At 38.9% G+C, this 15,348-nt stretch overlaps 1 protein-coding gene across 1 annotated transcript in view; it reads right to left on the minus strand.

Moving 5' to 3' along the window:
• Positions 1 to 379: 379 nt before the first annotated feature.
• Positions 380 to 15,348, minus strand: part of PROSER2 (proline and serine rich 2) — a 42,179-nt gene continuing 27,210 nt past the window's right edge. Inside the window, exons 2-4 of the mRNA XM_069765222.1 lie at positions 14,843 to 15,040; positions 4,179 to 4,404; positions 380 to 3,885 (exon numbers count right to left, since the gene is read on the minus strand). Of these exons, the coding sequence (XP_069621323.1) occupies positions 2,882 to 3,885; positions 4,179 to 4,404; positions 14,843 to 14,974 (1,362 nt within the window). The 5' untranslated portion in view covers positions 14,975 to 15,040 and the 3' untranslated portion in view covers positions 380 to 2,881. The remainder of the gene's footprint in view (positions 3,886 to 4,178; positions 4,405 to 14,842; positions 15,041 to 15,348) is intronic.

The following is a 15,348-nucleotide window of genomic DNA, read 5'->3' on the forward strand; positions in this document are numbered from 1 at the left end:
AAGGCAGTTGGTGAGTATAAACCCGGGGGCAAGGAACTTAGATTAGTTGCACCACTCCAGAGGTGCAATAAAAAAAACTCCAACACTTGAGTGGTGTTTTAAACATGGCTGCTGTTTCGATAAGTGACTCAAGACACAAAATATACTCTTGATTTACTGTTCCAGGCAACCAGAATTTAAAACGTCTTCAAATACTGTTGTATTAAATTAAAATACGGTTTGCAAGTCCCTAATCTAGAAGTTGTAGATGAAACAACATCCAATAAACCGCAGCTTTTTTATAGAATTTGAAAAAATGCCATTTTGTGAAACACTGCTACAGAAAATAATAACATATATTTATTGACTATAAAGGTAAAAAATAGGCCAAACGTTGATGTATAAAAAGTTAGATAAACATTTTTATTGCTTTTTGTTTTCCTACATTTCCATATTTGCTTGTTATTTACAAGTCATTACACAATATTGTCAAATGCCACGTCGTCCAAAAAGTGTGTCGCCTTGTAAATTGTTACTCTAATTTTTGAAGAGAGGGTCCATGAAATCCTCATATTTCACACTATAATAACATTACATTTTGCAAGGGGCAAAAAAAAAACGTTTTTGCATGAAAATGATTTGGTCGCTATCACGGCTGCTCCCCTGAACTACAACAATAGGTGTAACAAAGAAAGTCAAGGAAAATCCTATGCTCAATTTTCAAGTCCCTTAACAGGGACTAAAGCTACCTACCGTATATGGTATTATTCGATTTTTCTCAGCAAACTTCACAGAAAAAAAATTGAATGGATGACATTTTGTAGTATACATTAAACTCAGTGTAGGCTAAAAGTGGCACAACAGCTGATATATGTGCTGCTATTGACACTAATTATAGTGATTTTTCACCAATAAATCTGTAAGGACAAGTCCATTGTATGTATTTCAAAAGAAAAACGTGAACATCTTAGTTCAAAAAGGCTTCGTCTCATTTTACCTTATACAGGTAAGTGTTGCGTTCAAAGAGCAAAGTGTGTCAAACCCGACATTTAAACTGGATTACGTATATTACACAGACGTGTAGGTGCCTGAGACGTTTCCATGAGATTACTAATAATCCAGCATTCATCTTTAAATACCTGCCATGGAATTAAGAATAACATGAATGATCGGAGCACATGTTCCAGATAACATATCTCAGTGCAAATGACAAAACAGAAAGATCTAAGCATCAGTTACAAATGTAATGAACATTTTAAGGGTTTATTGACATGTCAATAGAAAGAATATGCAGAAGTATGGAGTTCCGGATATACCGGATCCTGAAGGCTTCGCGTGGTATTTGGCCATGTCTACCAGTTTACATTCTCTGATGGAATTCTTCCAATCTGGTGATTTGTGTTTCCACTGAACACAAGGTTGCTAAAGGCATCAAGTGAATTATTAATCTATCTGAATACCGACATTCTTCAGATTCTGCTATCCTTGATGAAGTTTATATGAAACATCTGTGAACACAAACATTTTCCCACTTCTTTGCATTTCGGAATGTCTTGGAGAAGGATATCTGTTATAGGGTCAGTAAATCAAACGTAAATGGGCCGGGGCTGTGCTATTTAATCTGTACGGTTAATAATTCTGTCTTCTTTTATGGCCAACTAAAATAGGAACCTCTGCAACACTGACTTAAATATAAAAGGTATATATTGTTCCACTACAAATAATAATAACAACTATCTACTTTGTAACACTAATTATGTTAAGTATTCTTCAACTATTTTCCAACTATTGCCTTATAATGATTTTCTTTCCAAAGATAAAGGAAAAGGTACAAGAGTTGTTTCCAGCTCAAAGAGTTACTAGAAATATAACATGAGGCATATACTTTTCTAGAAGGTATTCAACTCTAAATGTGGCCATACATATTACATAACTGTTGGTCTGAATCCTTAGGCAGTGGCTTATTTTCAGTGAGAAAGAAAAGCATAAGGCATATTGAAATCTGGCATGCCAACCCAACTCTCCTCTGACATCTGATGAAATTGGTGATGCGCCCATATACATAGGATGAGCCACTTGTGCCCACTAATGGACATATGAGTTCAGAAGGTATGCACCACAGTCAGGATGGCTGTATAGGCCTCCGTCCAACATATGAACTCAATGTATACTGCAAACTATACATTTTCTCCAGGGGCTGTCTTTTTGGGAAAGTGCAGTCTGCTGTGTTTTCTTATATGGTAAAACAAACAGTATACAGATGCATACTGGCCAGGGGGAGGCCAAAAGAACAAACCTTTAGCTTCTATTGACTGGGGGACCTGCAGGAAAAGTTCCCAAAGTATACTGTAGGCTAAGTGCACATTCACTGTGTGCAATTAGATACAGACACGTCTAAATGGGAGTCTTCAGCTTACATTCATCTAATGTTTATGGCTACATTAAGCACCATTATGTTTCTTATCAAGTTTATAATGAGATGCAAAAAGTCAATAAATAGGAAAATAGCTCTTCATATATTACAATTATTGCTCCCAGGGAACAAAAAAAAATGAAAATCCCAGCTAAAATAACAAAATCAATTAATTGGTGAATTCTGCTAACATTTTTAAGAAATTTATAGTCATGAGAACATAGACTTGTTCTGTCCTATGAATCCACATAGTTAAATACATGTTGCATTTGCAGTGGTAGGTTTAATATCTGAACCTATACGTATACTATAATATGATTACATTTTGAATATAAAAAAGGTATAACGGAAATATATACATGAAACATGCTATACATATAAGAGGCAAGTTCATTCTCTGTTCTTATATGTTTTTGAAACATTGGTCTCCTTATGCGATACAGACATCTTAATTGTATGATAGAAGTGTCCTGGAAATGTGGAATTATTTCAGTGCCCCGACAGCAGGCCAAGTCTTCTCAAAGCGTCTTTTCTAGACTCCTCTGAAGAATGACGTCCAGAGAACTGCACTGTGATCCCTTGAGATCGTAAACCTGCAGGTCTTGGCATAGAATAAGTTCTTTTGACTTCCTGATGGTTAATTATCTGTTTTTTCTCTTGTGCAACTTGTATGCTACTATGTGGCTTGTTCCTTTCTAAAGAGGATGTTGGCTCACCTTTGATAAGAACAGTTTTCCCCAAAGAAACAAAGTTGCTTGGTTCATTCATCAAGATTTTGCTGATACTCTCATGCTCATTTGACTGATGTCTCTTTGTTTCTGGAGGCAAAATCTTTGATAAATGATCACCATTTGAGACTGGAGATTTGCAGACATCAGGTGAAGGAATTTCAGCTTGAACAGGGATTTCTTTAACCAAGCCAAGCTTAGTGAGAGCCTCGTATCTTGTCTGCTCAGATGGCACATGAAATGAAGGCCTCCGTCCCAGTTGTTCATGTCGATTTTTTGAATCAAATTCATCAGCAAGCAATCCAGGCCCATGTAAATTAGCCAGCATTTGAGCTTTGCGCTCTTGTACATTGACAGCTGCCTTAGCAATAGTTTTGTTATACTGTTTCCCAACTGGTTTAATAATTATGTTGTTTGGAAAACGACTGAGTTTGGCATTTGGTGATCCGGGAAAGATAAAATGTCCTTCATCGATAGGTGATGTACCTACACTTTTTTTCGGCTCAGGTGATTTTTCATCTTTCGGTGACAAGGGTGACATATTTATGTTGTCAGTTTTCTTCTCCAATATTTTTTGAGCAATAATGACAGGTGTTGGAACAGCACAAAGTAGTTTCCGATGTTCAGTGGGTTGGTCATGAAGATGCTTCTCAGTGTCCAGTTGTGGAACAGTCACAGGTGAACTTGCTGTCATGGTTGATTGTGAGGTCCAAGAGTCTTTTTGAGTATGATTCCAGCTGTTAAGGCTTAGTCCAATTCCAGAGTCTATAGAAAAAACAAGACATTTATATGTGTCAGTAAATTCCTGGACACTACAAAAGGATCAAAGTGAGGAATTGACAAACGTCCAGGGCTGAAGCCACCAAGCACATATTGTAAAGAGTAACCTACATTTACCTGGCTCCATTTATGAAAACTTGAATACATACAAGTTTTACTAACGCTTATCTGAGTAGCCATCAATAATTTACATTAAAAGAACTGAATAGTTCATTTTAATGTTGCTTATTATTTTAAGAATATAAAAGTAATTTAGGAAGAATATTTCAACAGCTTACCTTCTGCTGAAGACTCGATGTGGTTATGCTCAGTCTGCACAAGATCGATGATGTCATCAGCTTCAGAGTGGCTATCTTCTGCTGACCTTGGAGAGTAGTAACCAATACTTGAGTTAGCTGAAAATGGTGGTTCTTCAAAGTCATCTTCGAAAGCATCTAATGTTTCCTCCAAGAACATGAGGGCATTCTTCTCTTCATTTGTTAAGTATTTCATGTTTTCGTCTTCCTAATGAAAAAATAAGACAGAACTGATAGCAAGAGGCATCATGGTAAAAGTACACATCTTCTTGTCATGTTATAGCTTTGCTAAGGATGGTCACTGTTAGAGCTTATAATGACAGCTTATAAAACACAATAATGCAACTCATTGAATTTTATATACAATATACAATGGGTGGTACAAAGAAGGAAACATTCTCTACAAAGGAGACAGTTTATGCATTGAAGTTTACAGATAATTATTAAAGAACTTTACGTATGATTTCCTACCTCTTTAACTCCTTCTCCCCCAGCCCATCTTAGTCCCTATGTCAGAGGTTTGTTAAATCCTGTCCTGTCTTAGATAACAGGCTAAGTAATTAAAATTAAAACAAAAAAAGTCATAAAAAAATCCTACATTCAATTATCCTGCACCTGCACGAGATAACTGTTGTCCAGAACCTACACAAATGCAGATGACGGTCATGGTGTGTTTGTATGGAGGAGGCTGTATGACTTGTCTGGTCACATACTCCTAAAGCTACAGCCATCTTAGGAATGGGATTGTCATGTGAACGGCAATAAAGTTTGGGGGAGGGGTGGAGGTGGTTGGGTGGCTTCAGGAAAAGAATATAGCACAGAACTTAAAGAAGCACTCCCATCAGAGTTTTTATCTTCTTAATATATTGCAATCATCATATTATACAGTACATAACTGTATACTTAAAACTTTGCCTTTCTACTCAGTTAGTTTTTTTGTTTTCTATTCGTAAAAGACATCACGTGATTAAGACTAGTTGAACTCTTCTAACCTCTATGTAGAAACAGGAAGTTCGTTTTCCCTGCATGAGTCATCATTAGAACTACAATTCTATACCACTGAAAAGTCTCTGGCAGCCCAGCTCCACCTCCTCTTAAACTACTGACCCAGCTACTCCATTCCTCCCCCCGTGAGGGAATGTGTAAGTACACAATGCAATATAATAATATTATGGTTGCAATATATTAAGGCTATGTGCACACGTTCAGGATTTCTTGCAGAAATTTCCTGACCAAAACCGGACATTTTCTGCAAGAAATCCGCATGCGTTTTTTGAGTGTTTTTCTTGTGTTTTTACTGCATTTTTGGTGCGTTTTTTTTTGCGGATTGTTTCGGAGGTTCCCAATGCAATAATATAGTGGGAAATCCACAAAAAATTCACAAAATTAATGAACATGCTGCGTTTTTTACCGCAATGCGTTTTTTTGGTGGAAAAAACGCACCATGTGCACAAAAATTGCGGAATGCATTCTAAATGATGGGAAGCATAATGTATGCTTTTTTGTGTTTTTATAGCGAAAAACGTGAAAAATCTGCAACATGTGCAAACAGCCTAAAAGTTAAAAACTTTGATGTGAGTGCTTCTTTCAAAGATGGATATATTAGTAAGTGGTTATTGGTTAACATTAGCCATAACATGATCAATTATTTCAAATTCAAAATTCCCCTGGTTTCCTATTTCTATAACAATACAGATGACCTAACACATCAGATTAACGTCAGATGAATTTGCTGATTTAGGCAGGGACTAGGTAGCTAATGTGTATGGGGGTGTCCTAACTGTCCCAACATACCCAATCCTTTGTTTCACTTAGGCTAAACTAGTGCCAGAAGTAGTTCTGCATGTGTCTGGGGAAGCCTGGAGGAGTAGCGGGTCAACCAAATTACCAAAAGGTCAATACCTATCTAAGATGTATGGCCAACTCTAGATATGTCATATTAAAAAATGGAGTAAACTAAATATGTTTGAGAACAGACACGAAGAGGACCAACTTCTTAAAATAATAGACAAATAACCCACTTCTTTCACGGCTCTCCACATAACAGATTGGGAAAGAATGAAACACTTTCTGCCGACTGTACTACAATTACCAACAGAATATATTGTTGACTTTGCCACTGACTGCATAGTGAAGAAAACATTTTCTAGTAGAGTTGTTAGGTCATAGTCAGTACTGGTGCAACATTGTTTCTCCTGATCCAACTCACACTACACCCTACCAATGTGCTTGTGCTCAACAGTATCGGAGCTATAGCCATACATAATTGTTAGCGCTCACTCACATGAGCGTATAACATGGGTGAGTGCTATCGATGTTTTATCGGATAGCACTCAGCCCAATGTTATACTTTTGGGCAGTGCTGACTAAAAAATTAAAAATCGCGGCATGCTGCCAGTGCATCATAAATGGACCATGTGCACCCATAGAAATCTATGAGTGCGTATAAAACATCGGGCTGCACTGCTGACACAAAAAATGTATAAGATGGAGAAATTAAGTTCTCCATCTTCCCCACACTGTGCTGTGATTTTCTCATGGAATCGAATCACAGGAAACTGACACTCAATACAAACTCTGACCAGAGTTTGATCAGAGTGTCATTACTATACTTGGCACGAATCTTGCATTAGAGAAGATAGCAAGGCTGCTGTCAAACTGCTCTATTTAACACTCAAGTGATTTCTGGCCAAGTTGTGCAAGTTTTCCTATTCTGTTGTTTGGTTGAGTTAGGCCTGGCTTGTCACTCTCCACAAGAAGAAATGTTACCCCCTGGATCCCAGTCTTGCCTCTCACCTAGCAAATTCAGATTTGATACTTTGCACTGACAAGGGGCAAAGCCCTGAAACACAGTGTCTGCAAATTTAGATTCCGGTTTGGCTTTTATTCCAAGTCATATGGCAATACTCGTTAAAGGGTCGATAATGACTTTTAGGATTGCTATTTCCAATAGGTGGCACTAACATTAAAGTCCTCTTCCTATCTGATGAGGCAATTTGCAAGTGCAAAATTTGCCAAGCAAACATGAAAACATTGGTTTGTAATATACATTTCAATTAATGTCACCACAATAAATTAAAAACTGGAAGAAAAAGAGATCTGATAATTTAGCATTGAAAGGACAGAGAGAAGGAAGTAGGGTAATAAGTCAGGAGGCCTCCAGCCTGTGACAAGTGGAAGAAAACAGTGTTTTACAGCACAATACGAGCCATGTAGTGCATTTTGTTAATTAGTGGCTAGGGTTGCACATTCCTTTTAAGGCTTTGTTGTTACTCTAAGAACAGTGGTTTATCACGTACACACAATCTGGATATCACCGGTTATTTAAAGCTAAATTCCATGCATAGGTGAGCGACAATGACATAACTAACTAACGTGTCTCATTATTCTTATTATGAGTAAGCAAATGATTACCAAATGATTTACAAAACTCATGATTAAGAATGGCATATACTTGGGTTGGTTGTTTGGGGGGGGAGTTGGGGTTCAAGTGTTTTGATTTGGATGCCTTCTTACTCTTTTCTGTAAAATGTTTTAAAATCAATAAAATGTAAAAAAAAAAAAAGAATTACAAACTTTGTGAACAAATCTTCATAATTACGGTAGCTCTTGGCATTTATAAAAAACAAACAAATCTTCTTAACGTACACACAGCGGATTTCACAGCAAATCTACGGCAAAATCCGTAACATAAATTGTTATGCTACAGATATAAAATTCATGGATGACTTCCTGCAGTGTGTGGATAAGATTTGTTAAAGTCCTATGCACTTTGCTACTACTGTAATATGCTTGAAATTTTCTGTCTGCAAATCAGGATTTCGATCAGCCTTATGCCGTTTTATATGGCTATGTCCTTTTTTTATATTTAGTTTAAACTATAGCATAATTGATATTATAACAATAATAACATTACTGAATGCAAGACTAAGCCATTATGCAATGTTAATTTATTCCATTATACAATCATTAAACGTCAGAAGGTCTAATGGCGGTAGGGAAAAAACAGGTTATGCAAATGTAACTGTAAATCAATGTCAACTGAAGAAAATGTAAGTCACCTTGTATTCTATATATACTATAAGTGAATAAAATGGATAGACATTCTCCAAGAAAAACTTATATAATAACAAAAAATGCTGCTACTATACTAACCAGTCCAGAATGTGAGATGGAGTTCCTTCCAAAGGCCAGATCAGTGAAGACCCCTGGAAGTAAAATACAGGGAGGGCCCCTGAGCCATATGATACATAGCTAAATGATTTCGGACATAAACATTATCCATTGTTTGCTCAACCTCAGGATATGTTTTTGTTAGCAGCACAAGCAAATGCAGTGGGTCCATACAGGAGAAAAGATGGATGTCTCTTAAGATATACACATTTCATCAGTTGATGACTGAATGTTCGCTTGACAGGCCAGTCTTGCTCCCGACGTCTTCATACAGATGAGCTAAGTGTACCTATGTTCATGTGTTGACAACAATAAGGAAGGAGATAAGTGATGCCAAACTACCTTGATAACAAAAAGGTTGGCCACTGTAAGCTATCTGCCGAGGGTGAGTCCAGAAACCCTTATACACATAAGGCAGTCAAAAGGTCCTCCGAGAATCAGCAGTTTGTCCAACTTTCATCTATATTTGAGCAAATATATTAATAGGATATATATACCGTATATACTCGAGTAAAAGCCGAAGCACCTAATTTTGCCACGGAAAACTGGGTAAGCTTATTGACTCGAGTATAAGCTGGGTATGTATTGTCCGCTCATCATCCCTGTCTTGCTATGTGTGGCTCCCCCTATCCTGTCCTCTGTGTGGCTCCCCCTGTTGTACGCATGGTTCCCCCGGTCCCCTCCTTGTATGCATGGCTCCCCACTGTTCCATCTTGAATGCATGGCTCGGCTCCCCCCTTCCCATCCTTGTATGCATAGCTCCCCTGTCCCATCCTTGTGATCATGGCTCCTCTGTCCCATCTTGTATGCATAGTCGGCTCCCCCCCATCCAATGCTGTATGCATGGCTTGGCTCCCCCCGCCCCATCTTGTGTCCATGGCTCGGCTCCCCCATCACAACCTTGTATGCTTGGCTCCCTCGTCCCATCTTGTATGCATGGCTTGGCTCCCCCCGCCCCATCTTGTATGCATGGCTCGGCTCCCCCGTCCCAACCTTGTATACTCGGCACCCCCCCATCCCATCTTGTATGCATGGCTCGGCTCCCACCCCCGTCATACCAACCCTCCTCGCGTGGTCGCTGCACATCCCTGCATCTCTGTTGTCCCAGTGTGGCAGCTATTCCTGTACTGAGCGGTCACGTGGTACCGCTCATTAAGGTGATGAATATGGACGCCACGCCTATGGGAGTGGAGACGCGTGCATATTCATTACCTTAATGAGCGATACCACGTGACCGCTCAGCACAGGAAGTGCTGACGCAGCGGGACAACGGAGATGCAGGAACGTTCAGCGACGGAGTGAGGAGGGTGAGTATGATGTCACAGCTGCCGGCTCCTGCCACTGACTTCGCCGGTCCCCTCCCCCGCTGGCTTTCTGGGCCATAACTCGCGTATAAGCCAAGGGGGGTGTTTTCAGTACAAAAAATGTGCTGAAAATCTCGGCTTATACATGAGTATATACTGTATATATATATCCATAGATATATACACATAAATTTGCACAGCACTTTATATCTGTAGAATGGAAGCCCAAAGGTGCAAGGCTCTCTCCCCTCTGTACCTTTCTGTCACGGTTCGTTTGTTCACCATATTTTACATTTGTATTTTATATGTAATCCCTTCTCTTGACAGCACCATGGAATCAATGGTGCTCTAAAAATAAATAATAATCTTTTAACCTAGTTAAAAAAAAAAGAACAAATAACCTGCAGCAAGCAAATAAATAAAAAGCAATAGGTCAGCTGACACAGTGAGGTGAACTACAAGAGTTACGTAGCATACTGATTATGTACACCTTGTCGCGGTGGGATGGCTTTTATGCTCTTTTGATCAAAATAGTGTCTACTAAGTGTCCTATGTTATTTACATGTACTATTGTTATTTATATGTTTGCTTACTGCAAGTTATTTTCTCATTTAATTTTTATCGGGCCCGACAGTAGTACTAAAATTAACTTAATTTTACGGTGTCCCCTTGCCACCTCCCTACTTTTTTTGTGTGCAAATAAAAATAAAAATGCATCCAGCTACTTGGGAAAGGGGATAACTATTCTGGATGCACAGATTGCACATTACAGAGGGAGGGGGGGATAAATATCTGGATGCAAGTTGTGCACATTATCCTCCCTCTTATAATCTTATAATATGCAAACGTTGCATCCAGATATTTATCCCCCCCCCCACAGTAACGTACAAACTGTGCATCCAGATATTTAAATCCCCTCCCCCCAGTAATGCACAAACTGTGCATTCAGATATTTACCACCCCCCTGGTATACACACCTCTGTAAAAAGCTTGAAGGGGATAATGTGCAAAAAGTGCATCCAGCTATTCACAAGGGGGACGATGCTCATGTGCACCCAACTATTAAAGGGGCGTTAATGTGTAAAATGTGCATCCAGCTATTTACAATATGCCTGTCAACCCTGTTCAAGTGTACAGCACTCTGAAATTAAAGGGATTGTTCAGTCTTTAGCTACAAGTCTGCAGTCACTCTATGGAGTTGCAGACTTGTGAATTCTCACATCGTGTGCACTGCGTGCTGTGAGGATTCTCCGGGAGTGGGTGGGCACATAACCACAAGTATGCGATTGGAATACATGCCATCACAAGCCATCTAGATGAGTGTTGCCTGGCTCAATTCAAGTGAATTGAGCGCAGCTGGACACAGTCTAGTCAGAATGTGGCCGGGAGTATGCGTAGCATATACTTACAAGCATATGACTACTCTAATTAGAAATAAAAATCTAAATTGTCCATTTCAGGGCAATCTCTTTCTTGGATAATCTTTGGCCTATAACTAACGCATGCATGCTTGAAATTAAGAGCACCCGTTGATTATTTTATTATTATTGGATCTTATTTTTGAGATGGAGGAGGGGGGCTATTCAGAAGACTTGTGCTCTGGGGCCTAATGATTTCTCTGGACTCCCCCCCCCTCCCCCGCAGATGAGTGTAGCTGGGTCTCACTGGTTGCTGCCAGTTCTGGGCCGATGGCACTGCTGGACATTTTTTGCTTTCTAATGGAAGTAAGCATGATGCGTCTTTCATCTGCTTCACTAAGTTCCCTTGGCTGACCAATGCATCTAACGTTCTCACCTTTGCCTATTTTGAGTGTGTCTTCAAAATAATTTGAACAGCTCATCTTGATTCCCCAAGCCTGGTTTGAAAAACGTGCATGGAGAGAGACATTACTGATGTAGTATAACTACCTCGTGACTCATTGCTGTGCTTGGTCTTTATCTGATGTATGAACTGTGGCAAGACCGTCTTCCACAACACAACTTTTCAATCGTAGCAAGTATTGGCTGCTCCACATATACATATATATATATATATACACACAGTACAGACCAAAAGTTTGGACACACCTTATTTAAAGATTTTTCTGTATTTTCATGACTATGAAATTGTAAATTCACACTGAAGGCATCAAAACTATAAATTAACATATGTGGAATTATACACTTAACAAAAAAGTGTGAAACAACTGAAAATATGTCTTATATTCTAGGTTCTTCAAAGTAGCCACCTTTTGCTTTGATGACTGCTTTGCACACTCTTGGTATTCTCTTGATGAGCTTCAAGAGGTAGTCACCAGAAATGGTCTTCCAACAATCTTGAAGGAGTTCCCAGAGATGCTTAGCACTTGTTGGCCCTTTTGCCTTCACTCTGAGGTCGAGCTCACCCCAAACCATCTCGTTTGGGTTCAGGTCTGGTGACTGTGGAGGCCAAGTCATTTGGCGTAGCACCCCATCACTCTCCTTCTTGGTCAAATAGCCCTTACACAGCCTGGAGGTGTGTTTGGGGTCATTGTCCTGTTGAAAAATAAATGATGGTCCAACTAAACGTGAACTGGATGGAATAGCATGCCGCTGCAAGATGCTGTGGTATCCATGCTGTTTCAGTATGCCTTCAATTTTGAATAAATCCCCAACAGTGTCACCAGCAAAGCACCCCCACACCATCACACCGCCTCCTCCATGCTTCACGGTGGGAACCAGGCCTGTAGAGTCCATCCGCTCACCTTTTCTGTGTCACACAAAGACACGGTGGTTGAAACCAAAGATCTCAAATTTGGTCTCATCAGACCAAAGCTCAGATTTCCACTGGTCTAATGTCTATTCCTTGCGTTCTTTAGCCCAAGCAAGTCTCCTCTTAACAGTTGTTGTAGAGAGGTGTCTGCTTCTAGAACTCTGTGTGGCATTGACCTGGTCTCCAATCTGAGCTGCTGTTAACCTGCGATTTCTGAGGCTCGTGACTCGGATAAACTTATGCTCAGAAGCAGAGGTGACTCTTGGTCTTCCTTTTCTGGGGCGGTCCTCATGTGAGCCAGTTTCTTTGTAGCGCTTGATGGTTTTTGCCACTGCACTTGGGGACACTTTCAAAGTTTTCCCAATTTTTCAGACTGACTGTCCTTCATTTCTTAGTAATGATGGCCACTCATTTTTCTTTACTTAGCTGCTTTTTTCTTGCCATAATACAAATTCTAACAGTCTATTCAGTAGGACTATCAGCTGTGTATCCACCAGACTTCTGCACAACACAACTGATGGTCCCAACACTATTTATAAGGCAAGAAATCCCACTTATTAAACCTGACAGGGCACACCTGTGAAGTGAAAACCATTTACGGTGACTACCTCTTGAAGCTCATCAAGAGAATGCCAAGAGTGTGCAAAGCAGTCATCAAAGCAAAAGGTGGCTACTTTGAAGAACCTAGAATATAAGACATAATTTCAGTTTTTCACACTTCTTTGTTAAGTATATAACTCCATGTGTTAATTCATAGTTTAGATGCCTTCAGTGTGAATGTACAATTTTCATAGTCATGAAAATACAAAGAAATCTTTAAATGAGAAGGTGTGTCCAAACTTTTGGTAATATATATATATATATATATATATATATATATATATATATATATATATATATATATATATATATACATACATACAGTATTTAAATGAAGGTCTTTATTATTAAGGGCAAAAGAAATCCAAACCTACAGGGCCTTGTGTGAAAAAGTGATTGCCCCCCAATGACAGCTATCATATGTGCCATGGAAACATGAAACCTCATGACCACAGTGACAATGCGCATATGCCGCCTAACCAGCCTATAGGATGCAGGAGACATGTAGCCTGGAGGACTGATACTTATGTGATAAATACTGCTTTACTACTATGTAACATTCCTGCCTCTTTGTAGCCAAGGAAACATCTGCCGTCATATCCTGCTATACATAGCCCTGTAATTAATATGGCATTGCAGGTGCTTCATTACATAATTATGTGGCTCCTAAATCATTATTAGTTTTATACTATTGCAAGTTTTGAATGATTATTATATCATGATTTAGAAAAATCAGCAATGAGTACTAAGGCAATACATGCTGTAATGCTGAAAATAATACCATTCTAAATGAAAAAATAAAACAAAACTGAAATCTAAAAGTGCTAATAGTAAAATAACTAATGACATAAGGACACTATGAGCATTTGTAGATACAGACCAACTGCAAGAGAGTAGATGGTCCGCTCTCTAAATAGTCAATAGCTTTTATTGGAAATCATAAAAAAAAAAAAAATCAGGAAATGAACACTTTCACTTGACCAACTGAAAGCCATAAAGATCTCTTACTTCTTTCTCTTTAGGGTATGTACAAATCACATCTTTTCCAAGGAGCCTAAGCCAACAACATTTTAGGTGGAAACTGCTTCAATAAATGCCAGTGTTATACTGAAGGATACTGTGCGTTTTTCCTATGTTTTGTGAAGCAGTTTGTAAACTGCTGGCATTTTGATCTGCTTTATAACACACTGCCTGCAGATTGGAATGGATTTTCATGGTTATACGTTGCCTTTAAGCAATGAGTTTTGTGGATGTCTTTTTAGCATTCTCAATGACTTGTATTGTAAGTATGGAGAGTCTTCCAAGTGGAAAATGCCGGAAGTATGGTCAAATCACTCGTTTTGACTGCTGTTGATGACTACCACCATTAGTTAACCAAAGTTTAAAACTTTATTTTCATATTAATTACACAAATAATAAGTCAATAAAAAAAGTTCATACTGAAATGAAGACCATTAGGTGAGTACATGATTAAGTCAATGTTTCACATGAAAGGTAGTAAGTGCACATGGTAAGAACAACAACAAAACTCAATAGATGATCAACTTAATCTATATAACAGATAACATCTAAAGGATAAGTGCAAATATGCATATAATAGGTAATAATAATGAGATTCTCCATAATAAGAGCTATCATACAGACCACGTGTAATCAGTCATATAATAAATGATGGGTATAACCATAGTACAGAGTAATCATGTGAATAAACAAGCCCTCTGGTTGTAGGTATAAAGTACACAATGCATAAGTAATGTGTACGTATCAATTGGCAGGTATCACCCATAGTCACGAGTCATTTTTATTGAAGATTTATTTAATGTAATGTACAGTACTTACAAAGTTGGAGCATCTAGACCTTGAACGTTGGCTGCTTTGGCTATCAAAACTCCCACTTCTCTCAAAGTCACTGCGGTTATGGAAGTCTAACTCCATGCTTGAAGAACTCAGTTTCAAAAGGTTGCTCGGCATTCTCTTAACAGGATACTTTTGTGCTTAAAGGAACTGTGATTCTTCACACTGAACCATGCCCTTACTCTAAAAATAAAGAAAATAAATACATGGCATGAATGAATAAAGAGATAATGCAATTTTCTAGTTTTGTCATGTATTCTTTGGACACTCAAAAGGGTTGTCTCATTGTTTAGGAGAGCACGGCTTCTCTGCCTCCCAGCTTCTTGCTTGGCGGGGGGCAGTGTGCTCCTGATTGACAGTCCGGACCAGCATCATAGCTGCTCTCTCCGATGCTGCAATCACAGGCAACATTGCGTTTGCAGAACTGGAGGAGTACGGGGGCACTGAACCTGGCCAGATCACTGGATCAGCGCTTACAAGCTCTAAAGGAA

The sequence above is a fragment of the Ranitomeya imitator genome, chromosome 4, assembly GCF_032444005.1.
Source record: "Ranitomeya imitator isolate aRanImi1 chromosome 4, aRanImi1.pri, whole genome shotgun sequence".
In the NCBI taxonomy this organism is placed as follows: Eukaryota; Metazoa; Chordata; class Amphibia; order Anura; family Dendrobatidae; genus Ranitomeya; species Ranitomeya imitator.